At 46.5% G+C, this 13,292-nt stretch overlaps 1 protein-coding gene across 1 annotated transcript in view; it reads right to left on the bottom strand.

The window, feature by feature from the left end:
* Positions 1–9,423, bottom strand: part of NBEA (neurobeachin) — a 698,360-nt gene extending 688,937 nt beyond the window's left edge. Inside the window, exon 1 of the mRNA XM_056561916.1 lies at positions 8,860–9,423. Within this exon, the coding sequence (XP_056417891.1) occupies positions 8,860–9,072 (213 nt within the window). The 5' untranslated portion in view covers positions 9,073–9,423. The remainder of the gene's footprint in view (positions 1–8,859) is intronic.
* Positions 9,424–13,292: the final 3,869 nt, after the last annotated feature.

Here is a 13,292-nt window from a genome sequence, read left to right as displayed (position 1 = left end):
TTTTCGATTCCTTTAGGTCAAAACCGTGCACCAAATTTTTGGTGCATTTGTGGCGCATGGCGATTTAGACCATGCTTCCTTTCTACCCGTGTTACACCCCTTTTACAGATAATCCCCACTCCCTTTTACACTACGTTCACACTAGAGAAATTCCGATGCAGCAGCCTCCCATTGTTATGAATGGGATTCTGCTGCACCATGCACTTGGCAGAATTTTACTCGGAGTAAACTCAAATTCCAGAACCTGAAAAATATATATAAATAAAGTCATGCTCATTCTTTCGGCAGAATCTGCTTGGAAATTCATTGCTGTCGATGAAGATGACACATGTGCAAACGGTCCTGCTGTGCATGGAATTTCCACCCAGAAATTCTCTGAGTGGATATTCTGTAGTGTGAACCCTGTCTTTCTGTTCTTTTTGGTGCAGTATGCTACTCTGCTTAATCAATAAGTTAGAATTGCCTAGCACCACAATTCTGGTGCATTTGAGGACAAAATCCTGGCATAAGAGCCTATGGCTATATTCACACTGCAGAATTCTGCAATTTCACACAAATTCTGTTCAGTAAAGCTTGCTAAATGGAATTGCAAAATCCCACTGGAATACCGCCGAAATTCAAGCCCCATGGACTTCAATGGTATTCCGCTAAATATAAAACTGGTCTTATATTTTTGTGGAATGCCGAAAACGGAATTACGCTATCGGGATTGGACTGAAGAATCCCATTGAAATCAATGGGCAGTAAATTACGGCATGGAAATTAGGCTCCTTTCACACTACGGAAATTCCACTTATGATATATCTTCTGGCGGAATCAAATTTCGTTTTGGAAGTTCTGCTACGGAACTTCTAGTCTGGAATTTCAGGAATGTGCACTGAGCAGCGGCCTCCCATTGGGATTGATAGGAGTGTGCAAGCTTAATCTGTGCCGAATTTCCTCATGGAAAATCCATATGTGAATGGGTGTAAATCTCGAACATTGAGATTTAGAACATTCAGGTTTTTTCCCCCATTGACATCAATGAGTAAATCAAAATCTGCAATAAATCCACATGGGGGGAGAGAGAGATCAAAACCTAGACAGAGGAAAAATGGAGCTGCTGCCCATAGCAACCAATCAGATCACTTTTTATTTTTCAGGGGCCTTTTCAAAAATAAGGAGGAAGGGGGTTGCGGAGTGGATGGGAGACCCCGCAGTAGGTTCAAATCCCGGGCAGGTTGCGAGTGTGTAGTTATTCTCTCACTCCACACAACCTACACAACAAACCTCGATTCAACACATCCCTATTCAATTAATGTGTTCACCTTATAAGGCATCCAATTGACTGTCACACATAAATTAAAGAATAACTACACACTCACGACCCCACTGCGGGGTCTCCCATCCACTCTGTAACCCCCTTTCTCCTGTACAGCATTCACCTCCTCTCCTGAGAGTTCTCCATAGACCACAATGGGCCCATGTATTCCAATGGGCAAAAAATCACAGTGTTATAGAGCTACCCAACTCTGTCCTATACACCACCACAATAAATTGCAATAAGGGGGGGGATGACGTCACAGACCCAGCCTCCAATAGAAATCCAACCCGCCAAATTCAAATGTGTGTATATATATATATATATATACTGTACACTGTTTGAACACACTTTAATGCGGACCGGACGAAGGAGGGAGCCCCATCCGAAACTGATCGTTTTTATGACTATTTAATAAAAAGTGAGTGCAGAGGATGGTGCTCACTTTTTATTAAATAGTCATAAAAAGGATCAGTTTCGGATGGGGCTCCCTCCTTCGTCCGGTCCGCATTAAAGCGTGTTCAAACAGTGTACAGTATATATATATATATATATATATATATATATATATATATATATATATATACACATACATAAACAGTTGAATTTGGCGGGTTGGATTTCTATTGGAGGCTGGGTCTGTGACGTCAGCCCCCCCCCCTTATTGTGGTGTTGTATAGGACAGAGTTAGGTAGCTCTATAACACTGTGATTTTTTTGCCCATTGGAATACATGGGCCCATTGTGTTCTATGGAGAACTCTCAGCAGAGGAGGTGAATGCTGTACAGGAGAAAGGGGGTTACAGAGTGGATGGGAGACCCCGCAGTGGGGTTGTGAGTGTGTAGTTATTCTTTAATTTATGTGTGACAGTCAATTGGATGCCTTATAAGGTGAACACATTAATTGAATAGGGATGTGTTGAATCGAGGTTTGTTGTGTAGGTTGTGTGGAGTACTACACACTGTGTAGGTTGTGTGAAGTGAGAAAATAACTACACACTCGCGACCTGCCCGGGATTTGAACCTACTGCGGGGTCTCCCATCCACTTCGCAACCCCCTTCCTCCTGTACAGCATTCACCTCCTCTGCCGAGAGTTCTCCATAGACCACAAAGGGCACATGTATTCCAATGGGCAAAAAATCACAGTGTTATAGAGTTACCCAACTCTGTCCTATACACCACCACAATAAGGGGGAAGGGGGGGGGGGGGGGCTGTCATCACAGACCCAGCCTCCAATAGAAATCCAACCCGCCAAATTCAAATGTTTAATGTATGTGTGTGTGTGTGTGTGTATATATATATATATATATATATACTGTACACTGTTTGAACACACTTTAATGCGGACCGGAGGAAGGAGGGAGCCCCATGCGAAACTGATCCTTTTTATGACTATTTAATAAAAACGTATACGTTTTTAACTTTTCACTCCATTATGAATAAAGTTTTACTTGTTTGATTGAAATTCCAAGAAAAAAAACTGAACAAAGCCAAAAACTGGAAGGTGAAAACCGGATGGAACCGTACACACATACAGTTCCCATTGACTCTCATGTTAAAAAAAAAAAACATATACCGTTTAATACAGTTTTTTACCCGGACCAAAAACCGTGGTAAGCCACGGTTTTCTGTCCGAAAAAAAAAAAAAAGTAAAAAAAACAGTATGGTTTGAAAGACGGAGACAACCGTATACATTATGGTGCATACGGTTTTGAATGGGAAGTCTATGGGCACGGTTTTCTGTGCGGTTGCATACGTTATTTTTTTTAATGAAACCGTATAGTAAAATTGTGGTGTGAACCCACCCTAAGCCCCTCTTCAGAGAAACTTTGTAGTATAAGCTTTTCAATATACCCCTACAACCGAAGCCACTGTATAGCAGTATTTCCCAACCAGTGTGCCTCCAGCTGACCTGACATACTGGGAGTTGTAGTTTTGCAACAGCTGGAAGTACTCTGGTTGATATACTAGTATAGGCATACATCCCCCTGATCATTCCCATACACACTATGGCCCAAATGTATCAATCTGAGGACAAAACCTCTATATTTTTCCAATAGCAACCAATCACAAATTGACTTTAATATCTTAACGAGCTCTGGTAGAATGTTCATGGGATCTCATCAGTGTTTCCCAACCAGGGTGCCCCCAGCTGTTGCAAAACAACAACTCCCAGCATGACCTGACATGCTGGGAGTTGTAGTTTTGCAACAGCTGGAGGCACCCTGGTTGGGGAAACATTTTATTATAAACACACATGTGCAATTGCAGAATGGCAGCACGGTACATAGGACAGGATTCATAGGTTGTATATCCGATACGTTAGTACCATCAAGTCCAAAAGGCTGGATATGCCCAGTTGCTTCACCATAGGTTTCTCAACCAGTATGCCTGCAGCTGTTGCAAAACTACAATTCCCAGCAGTGCAGGAAGTTGTAGTTTTGCAACAGATGGAGGCAACTTGGTTGGGAAATACAGTGATCCCTCAACTTACAATGGTCTCAACATACAAGAGTTTCAACATACAATGGTACAGAAAAGACCATTGTAAGTTGAAACCAGACTCAATATACAATGCTACGGACAGTCCAGATATGTGAAATGTGTCAATGAATGGAAGAACTGACCAATCAGAATGGGCATTCACTGGTATACACCTGTATTACGGAAGTGCATGCACTGACTGGTGTCTGGTAGCGCCCCCTACAGTACAGGGAGGTATTACATGTTCTGTACACTTTACCTGTCCCAGGGTTACCTGCTCCTTTGGACACCAGGTGAGGGCGGCTCCATGTTACTTTTTTAGGACACTGTATACTGTACAGGACCCTGAAGAAGTTCCTGTCCTCTGCATAGACCAGTGTTTCCCAAGCAGGGTGCCCCCAGCTGTTGCAAAACTACAACTCCCAGCATGCCCGGACAGCCTTTGGCTGTCCGGGCATGCTGGGAGTTGTAGTTTTGCAACAGCTTTAGGCTCCCTGCTTGGGAAACACTGACATAGACAGTGATTTACAGCTCCCAGCAGATCTTTATTACTTTTATATGTAAGGATTTGCTTTATCTGTATTAGTTATCTACTTATTTTTCTTAAATCCTCACTTTTTCCTATTTTTGGATGACATTTTGGGCCTTTAGAACCAATTATCAGGTTTCCATAGAGTTATGGTCTCAACATACAATGGTTTCAACATACAATGGTCGTCCCGGCACCAATTAATATTGTAACTTGAGGGATCACTGTACAGTGCTCCCTCAAGTTACAATATTAATTGGTTCCAGGATGACCATTGTATGTTGAGACCAAAACTCTGGAAACCTGGTAATAGGTTCTAAAGCCCCAAAATCTCATCCAAAAATAGGAAAAAGTAATAATTAAAGAAAAATAAGTAGATAACTAATATAGATAAAGCAAATCCTTACATATAAAAGTAATAAAGAGCTGCTGGGAGCTGTAAATCACTGTCTATGTCAGTGTTTGCCAAGCAGGGAGCCTCCAGCTGTTGCAAAACTACAACTCCCAGCATGCCCGGACAGCCAAAGACTGCCAAGCACCCTGCTTGGTAAACACTGTCTATGTAGAGGACACGAGATTCTTCGGGGTCCTGTACAGTCCATGCAATGTCCTAAAAAAGTAACATGGAGTCGCCCTCACCTGGTGTCCAAAGGAGCAGGTAACCCTAGCACAGGTAAAGTGTACAGAACATGTAATACCTCCCTGTACTGTAGGAGGCGCTACCAGACATCAGTCAGTGCATACACTTCAGTAATACAGGGGTTTTACCAGTAAAATGCCCATTCTAATTGGTCAGTTCTTCCAGCCATTGACAGGTTTCACAGATCTGGACTGTCTGTACATTGTATGTTGAGTCTGGTTTCAACTTAGAATGGTCTTTTGTTGAAACTATTGTATGCTGAGGCCATTGTAAGTTGAGGGATCACTGTACTGCCATAGAAAATAATAAATGTTGCAAAGATAAAGTGTGTGTGTGTGTGTGGGGGGGGAATATCTCTTGCTTTACTGCACTGTTCTAGTTGTGCACGCGCAGATTCTCCAGCTATTGCACAACTAGAACTCTCAGCATGTCCGCACAGCCTTCAGCTGTCTGTCAATGGTGGGAGGTGTAGTTTTTCAACAGCAGGAGGTACCCTGGATGGGAAATAATGACCTAGAAGGGTGTAACCCCTTAATTTAATACACTGTTCCCCGTGTGGTTTCTTCTCCAGCTGTTGCAAAACTACATCTCTCAGCCTTCAGCAGTCAGCGCATGCTGGGAGTTGGGGGTTTGGCAACGGCTGGACAGAAACACTTTGCATAAAAACACATTGGGGGAGATTTATCAAAACCTGTGCAAAGGAAGAGTTGCCCAGTTGTCCATAGCAACCAATCAGATCACTTCTTTCATTTTGCATAGGCCTTGTTTAGCCCCTTAAGGACCAAGGACGTACCGGTACGTCCTTGGTCCTGCTCTTCCAATATAACGCGGGGTTACACAGTAACCCCGCGTCATATCATGGCGGGCCCGGTGTCATAGTGAAGCCGGGACCCGCCTCTAATAGCGCGCAGCGCCGATCGCGGCGCCGCGCGATATTAACCCTTTAGCCGCGCGCTCAAAGCTGAGCCGCGCGGCTAAAAGTGAAAGTGAAAGTTCCCGGCTAGCTCAGTCGGGCTGTTCGGGATAGCCGCGGCTAATCGCGGCATCCCGAACAGCTGACAGGACAGCGGGAGGGCCCCTTCCTGCCTCCTCGCTGTCCGATCGCCGAATGACTGCTCAGTGCCTGAGATCCAGGCATGAGCAGTCATGCGGCAGAATCGTCGATCACTGGTTTCTTATGAGAAACCAGTGATCAACATAGAAGATCAGTGTGTGCAGTGTTATAGGTCCCTATGGGACCTATAACACTGCAAAAAAAAAGTGAAAAAAAAAAGTGAATAAAGATCATTTAACTCCTCCCCTATTAAAAGTTTGAATCACCCCCCTTTTCCAATAAAAAAAAAAACACAGTGTAAATAAAAATAAAAATAAACATATGTGGTATCACCGCGTGCGGAAATGTCCGAATTATAAAAATATATCATTAATTAAACCGCTCGGTCAATGGCGTGCGCGCAAAAAAATTCCAAAGTCCAAAATAGTGCATTTTTGGTCACTTTTTATATCATTTAAAAATGAATAAAAAGTGATCACTAAGTCCTATCAATGCAAAAATGGTACCGTTAAAAACTTAAGATCACGGCGCAAAAAATGAGCCCTCATACCGCCCCATACACGGAAAAATAAAAAAGTTATAGGGGTCAGAAGATGACAATTTTAAACGTATTAATTTTCCTGCATGTAGTTATGATTTTTTCCAGAAGTCCGACAAAATCAAACCTATATAAGTAGGGTATCATTTTAATCGTATGGACCTACAGAATACATATCAGGTGTCATTTTTACCGAAAAATGTACTACGTAGAAACGGAAGCCCCCAAAAGTTACAAAACAGCGTTTTTTTTTTCAATTTTGTCGCACAATGATTTTTTTTCCCGCTTCACCATAGATTTTTGGGCAAAATGACTGACGTCATTACAAAGTAGAATTGGTGGCGCAAAAAATAAGCCATCATATGGATTTTTAGGTGTAAATTTGAAAGAGTTATGATTTTTTAAAGGCAAGGAGCAAAAAACGAAAATGCAAAAACGGAAAAACCTCCGGTCCTTAAGGGGTTAAAATGAAAGAAGAGATCTGATTGGTTGCTATGGGCAACTTTCCCTCTGCACAGGTTTTGATAAATCTCCCCAATTATTACCGTGCTTCACATGTGTTACCATCACATCCAACATCTATCAAATACCACAGATTACAGCACATTGGCCAATAGGCCTATAAAGAAATGCAGTTGTCAGGAATCAGACGCTTTTGAGGCCGATCACAGGCCTAGTTACACAAAGCACTAAATCCCGGCATAAATATTCATCCCACCGGCCCGCACTCCTCTCTGCTAACACTGCTGCGTCTCTCCCGGCTCACTGCATCAGGTCAAACGCAAAGGAGCAGATGGCTGCGGCAGCATCAGCAACGCAACACCTGACCGGAGAAGACAAGACGCTCTTGCCCATGAACTCGCTCTCTCGCTGTCAGGAAGCGTCACCCATCCGAGTGCCAACGTGACAGTCTGCGGCACCCACATGCTGCCAGACAATGAAGGCATTTCATGGCTGCGTGCATTAATCCATTAGCTGGAATCGGGATTCTTAAGACTGTACTAATGAAGCAGATATAAATCCTGGGTGTGAAGGATTACGGGGGGTTGTGGTTGCATGGTGATGTCCATGCAACTTATTCGGAGACATAATCGTATGGCAGCAGATGGGGGGGAAGGGAGGAAGGCCAGGTCACAGCCTGTAAAGGCCCCTGCTTTTATGTTGTGGCAGAAGAACACTGCTATTCTATGGCTACATTGTCTTCCCTGCCCCACAATCCCAATCCCTTCCCCAACCAGACCTGCCATCCCAAGATCATCCATCTAAACACCCCTAAGAATCTGGCAAAGTCAATTCATTTCCATGAATATTGTATGGCCCATAGCGTGACTAAGAGGCTATTAATGTCAGCTGTAGCCCTCCATTATATCCGGTCTGTATATAACCACAGTAATGCAATAAGGGGCCTGGTCAGAGGTGGATGGTGATGATGATGATGAGGCCTGAATCCCGACCACCAGAGCCGGACCTGGAGCCCAATGTATAGAATAAAGCTAGGATTCTATAGAAGGATCCGATACAGGCCGGCTCCAGGGGGTGTATATCCCCATACATAAGAAGCTCTGCAGCAGCACAGATATAGAACATCAGGCCTAGAACCTTCAGGGATGATCAGACGGCAGGGGGGGGCAGCAGCAATCATTAACCCCTTCCTGCCCCCAAGAGGTGAGACCAATGACAAGTGCTGCTGCATTAACAATAATCCAGTACACAGGCGTGTAATAGCACCGCATATGGGCCATTCACAGTAACAGCCCCCAAGGGGGGTAGGTACCAGCTTTAACCCCTAGGGTGCCAATCACCATAGTCATAGTCACACAACTGCATCTACAGAGGAGAATGGTGCACCTGAGATCACTGCCTGCACTGCAATTCATTGTTACATTCAGAATCAATGAAGAATCAGAGGGAGAAACATTGTATCCAAGGAGGCATCACATGGACCTGGGGGATGGAGAGGGCACCTCAGCGGGTGTGATGGGCACCGGATGGCGGTGTGATGATGGGGACAGGGAGTGATGGACGGTAAATAATACCGGGTGTGATGATAGGTACAGGGTACCGGGAGTGATGGTGGGTAAAGTGATGGGCATCTGAGCGGGTATGGTGATGGGCACAGTGATGGGCATCTGAGCGGGTATGGTGATGGGCACAGTGATGGGCATCTGAGCGGGTATGGTGATGGGCATCTGAGCGGGTATGGTGATGGGCATCTGAGCGGGTATGGTGATGGGCATCTGAGCGGGTATGGTGATAGGCACAGTGATGGGCATCTGAGCGGGTATGGTGATGGGCAGAGTGATGGGCTCTTACCAGGTTTAGCACGGTCTCCACGATGTCCCGGTTACTGACCTCCCCGACCTGTATGAGCCCGATCAGGACGGCGAATTTCATCCTCATATTGCGGATGGGCACGGAAGGATTGATGACCCCGCCGGGCAGCACCATGGAGCCGGAGCCCCCCGGGGCGTCCCTGTCCGGGCAGCCGGCCCCCAGCACGGGCTTGTTGTCAGCGCTGCTGGCCATGTCTCCGCACACAGCGGGGATGCCGGATCCTCCGGAATATTAAGGAGCTGAGTCCCAGCGATCGCCCGGCAACACGGACACCCGGCAGTCACAGAGAGGAGAGGGAGACACCTGCGGGTGATGCGCTGACTAATCCACGGTCCCCGGGGTACAGATCCTGGCAGAGCCCCCCTCCATCACCGCCAGCCCCCGACAGATGAACATCCAATGCCAACCAGATGGATCCGGGCCACCAGCGGGTCAGTGTCGCCGGGTAACGGGAAAACTGCGGCGGCTGCAGCTGGCGTTGTTATGATAAGAGCAGACACCGCTCACTCCTCCGCCATGTTGACGCCCCCTGCCTGCAGTAGGGTGAACTGCGCCTGCGCCAGCGCTGCCCGGGGGCGGGGCCCGAGTCCGCCTAGCGACCACAGGGATGGACAGGTGCACAGGTACCCGGGCATAGAGGGCACGAACAATTCACACACAGCCGGGCATAGAGGGCACAAACACTTCACACACAGGAGGGCACGAACACTTCACACACAGCTGGGCATAGAGGGCACGAACACTTCACACACAGGAGGGCACGAACACTTCACACACAGCCGGGCATAGAGGGCACGAACACTTCACACACAGCCGGGCATAGAGGGCACGAACACTTCACACACAGCTGGGCATATAGGGCACGAATACTTCACACACAGCCGGGCAAAGAGGGCACGAACACTTCACACACAGCCGGGCATAGAGGGCACGAACACTTCACACACAGCTGGGCATAGAGGGCACGAACACTTCACACACAGCTGGGCATATAGGGCACGAATACTTCACACACAGCCGGGCAAAGAGGGCACGAACACTTCACACACAGCCAGGCATAGAGGGCACGAACACTTCACACACAGCTGGGCATAGAGGGCACGAACACTTCACACACAGCTGGGCATAGAGGGCAGGAACACTTCACACACAGCTGGGCATAGAGGGCACGAACACTTCACACACAGCCGGGCATAGAGGGCACAAACACTTCACACACAGCTGGGCATAGAGGGCACGAACACTTCACACACAGCTGGGCATAGAGGGCAGGAACACTTCACACACAGCCGGGCATAGAGGGCACGAACACTTCACACACAGGACGGCACGAACACTTTACACACAGCCGGGCATAGAGGGCACAAACACTTCACACACAGGAGGGCACGAACACTTCACACACAGCTGGGCATAGAGGGCACGAACACTTCACACACAGGAGGGCACGAACACTTCACACAGCCGGGCATAGAGGGCGCGAACACTTCACACACAGCTGGGCATAGAGGGCACGAACACTTCACACACAGCTGGGCATAGAGGGCACGAACACTTCACACACAGGAGGGCACGAACACTTTACACACAGCCAGGCATAGAGGGCACGAACACTTTACATACAGCCTGGCATAGAGGGCACGAACACTTCACACACAGCCAGGCATAGAGGGCACGAACACTTCACACACAGCCAGGCATAGAGGGCACGAACACTTCACACACAGCCGGGCATAGAGTGCACGAACACTTCACACACAGGAGGGCACGAACACTTTACACACAGCCAGGCATAGAGGGCACGAACACTTTACATACAGCCTGGCATAGAGGGCACGAACACTTCACACACAGCCAGGCATAGAGGGCACGAACACTTCACACACAGCCAGGCATAGAGGGCACGAACACTTCACACACAGCCGGGCATAGAGGGCACGAACACTTCACACACAGGAGGACACGAACACTTTACACACAGCCAAGCATAGAGGGCATGAACACTTTACACACAGCCGCACGAACAATTCACACACAGCCGGGCACAGAGGGCATAAACACTTTATACACAGCTGGGCATAGAGGGCACGAACACTTCACACACAGCCGGGCATAGAGGGCACGAACACTTCACACACAGCCGGGCATAGAGGGCACGAACACTTCACACACAGCTGGGCATAGAGGGCACGAACACTTCACACACAGGAGGGCACGAACACTTTACATACAGCTGGGCATAGAAGGCACGAACACTTCACACACAGCCGGGCATAGAGGGCATGAACACTTTACTCACAGCCGCACGAACACTTCACACACAGCCGGGCATAGAGGGCACGAACACTTCACACACAGCCGGGCATAGAGGGCACGAACACTTCACACACAGCCTGGCATAGAGGGCACGAACAATTCACACACAGCCGGGCACAGAGGGCACGAACACTTTACACATAGCCGGGCATAGAGGGCACGAACACTTCACACACAGCCGGGCCAATTTTCCAGTTTTTCACAATATTTTGAAGTTCTTCACAAAAAAATGCTGCATGTGTCAACAAAAATGCACCACTTATATAAAGTACAATATGTCACTAAAAAACTATCTCAGAATCGCTTCGCTCAGAAAAAACGTTCTAAAGTTATTACCATCTAAAGAGATACATGTCAAATAAAAACAAAAAGAGCTTAGTCATTGAGGTAAAAAATGGGTCCGTCTTTAAGGGGTTAAAAGGAAAATAGCTACTTGTATCACCTTGTAGAGGTGCAAAATAATCTCACTGCTCCCTATGAGTGTTCTCACTGAAATAAGGATGGAGTAGCACATTGATGTAACAAGAATTATCTATCCCATGTCACGTGGCTCATATAATGGAAAACCAGGATCCTTATCTATATAGTTGAAAGAAAGAAGAGACTCAGACATCACTTATATGCTGCTCAACTTAACAGTCAATAAGTCAGCCGTCAATGGCTTCTCATCACCCTGCCAGCCATGAGTGTTAGATTTCACCCTTTGCCCACCAAGACTTCTTCACTTAATGCCACGTGAAGCCCTGTTAACTTTCCCAATGCGTCGCAGCTCTGCCAAAAGTTGTTAAATTTTGTAGAAAACAGTGGGTAGTGATTTTTGGCAAGATAGCCCACATGACTACTTAGCCTCACCTCAGAATGAGAAGAGCTTTACATGGGTAAATTGTTGACAATCCCCATACATGTTGTCCAGTATAAAAGACACCTGTCCACAACCTCAAACAGTCACACTCCAAATTCCACTGTGGCCAAGACCAAAGAGCTGTTGAAGGACACCAGAAACAAAATTGTAGACATGCACCAGGCTGGGAAGACTGAATCTGCAATAGACGAGCAGCTTGGTGTGAAGAAATCAACTATGGGAGCAATTATTAGAAAATGGAAGACATACAAGACCACTGATAATCTTTCTCGATCTGGGGCTCCACTCAAGATTTCAACCCGTGGTGTCAAAATGATCACAAGAACGGTGAGCAAAAATCCCAGAACCACACAGGGGGACCAAGTGAATGACCTGCAGAGAGCTTGGACCAAAGTAACAAAAGCTACTAGAGATGATCGAACTTACTGTGATTAGATTCGTCACAAACTTCTCGGCTCAGCAGTTGCTGACTTTAGCCTGCGTAAATTAGTTCAGCTTTCAGGTGCTCCAGTGGGCTGAAAAAGGTGGATACAGTCCTAGGAGAGAGTCTCCTAGGACTGTATCCACCTTTTCCAGCCCACCGGAGCACCTGAAAGCTAAACTAATTTATGCAGGCTAAAGTTAGCAACTGCCAAGCCAAGAAGTTCATAACTAATCGAATTACTGTAAGTTCGCTCATCTCTAAAGGCTACCATCAGTAACACACTGCCGCCAGGGACTCAAATCATGCAGTGCCAGACATGTCCCCCTGCTTAAGCCAGTACATGTCCGGGCCTGTCTGAAGTTTGCTAGAGAGCATTTGGATGATCCAGAAGAGGATTGGGAGAATGTCATATGGCCCCCTGACAAAGCCATTGTTTGCGAAAACACGTTCGGGGTAAGAGGTGAGAGGTACTCCTTGGGGGCTCTGGTCATGTATTTGCATGGTGTTCACTTTCTAATTGTCTATTTTTGTACCTTTGTTCTTTGCACCCTTTTATTGGTGTTGTTGCAGGCATGTGCTTGAGACTTTACCCATGTCTCTTACATATGCCAACACAACACGGTAATGTCCTAGTCATTTACTAGCCTAGTCTGCTACTACTGGAGGAATATTTTCCCAGGAATTTGACTTTGCATTCTTGCTACAACTTTGCATGAATTCTATGTAGGAGTACCCTTATTCTCTTCTCTTCTGCCTCAGTCTTTGTGGTACCTTTATTCATATAAATGTTTTTTACATGTTTTTATGCAT

This window comes from Hyla sarda, chromosome 2 (assembly GCF_029499605.1).
Source record: "Hyla sarda isolate aHylSar1 chromosome 2, aHylSar1.hap1, whole genome shotgun sequence".
NCBI lineage: Eukaryota > Metazoa > Chordata > Amphibia > Anura > Hylidae > Hyla > Hyla sarda.
This window is presented reverse-complemented; position numbering and strand designations above follow the sequence as displayed.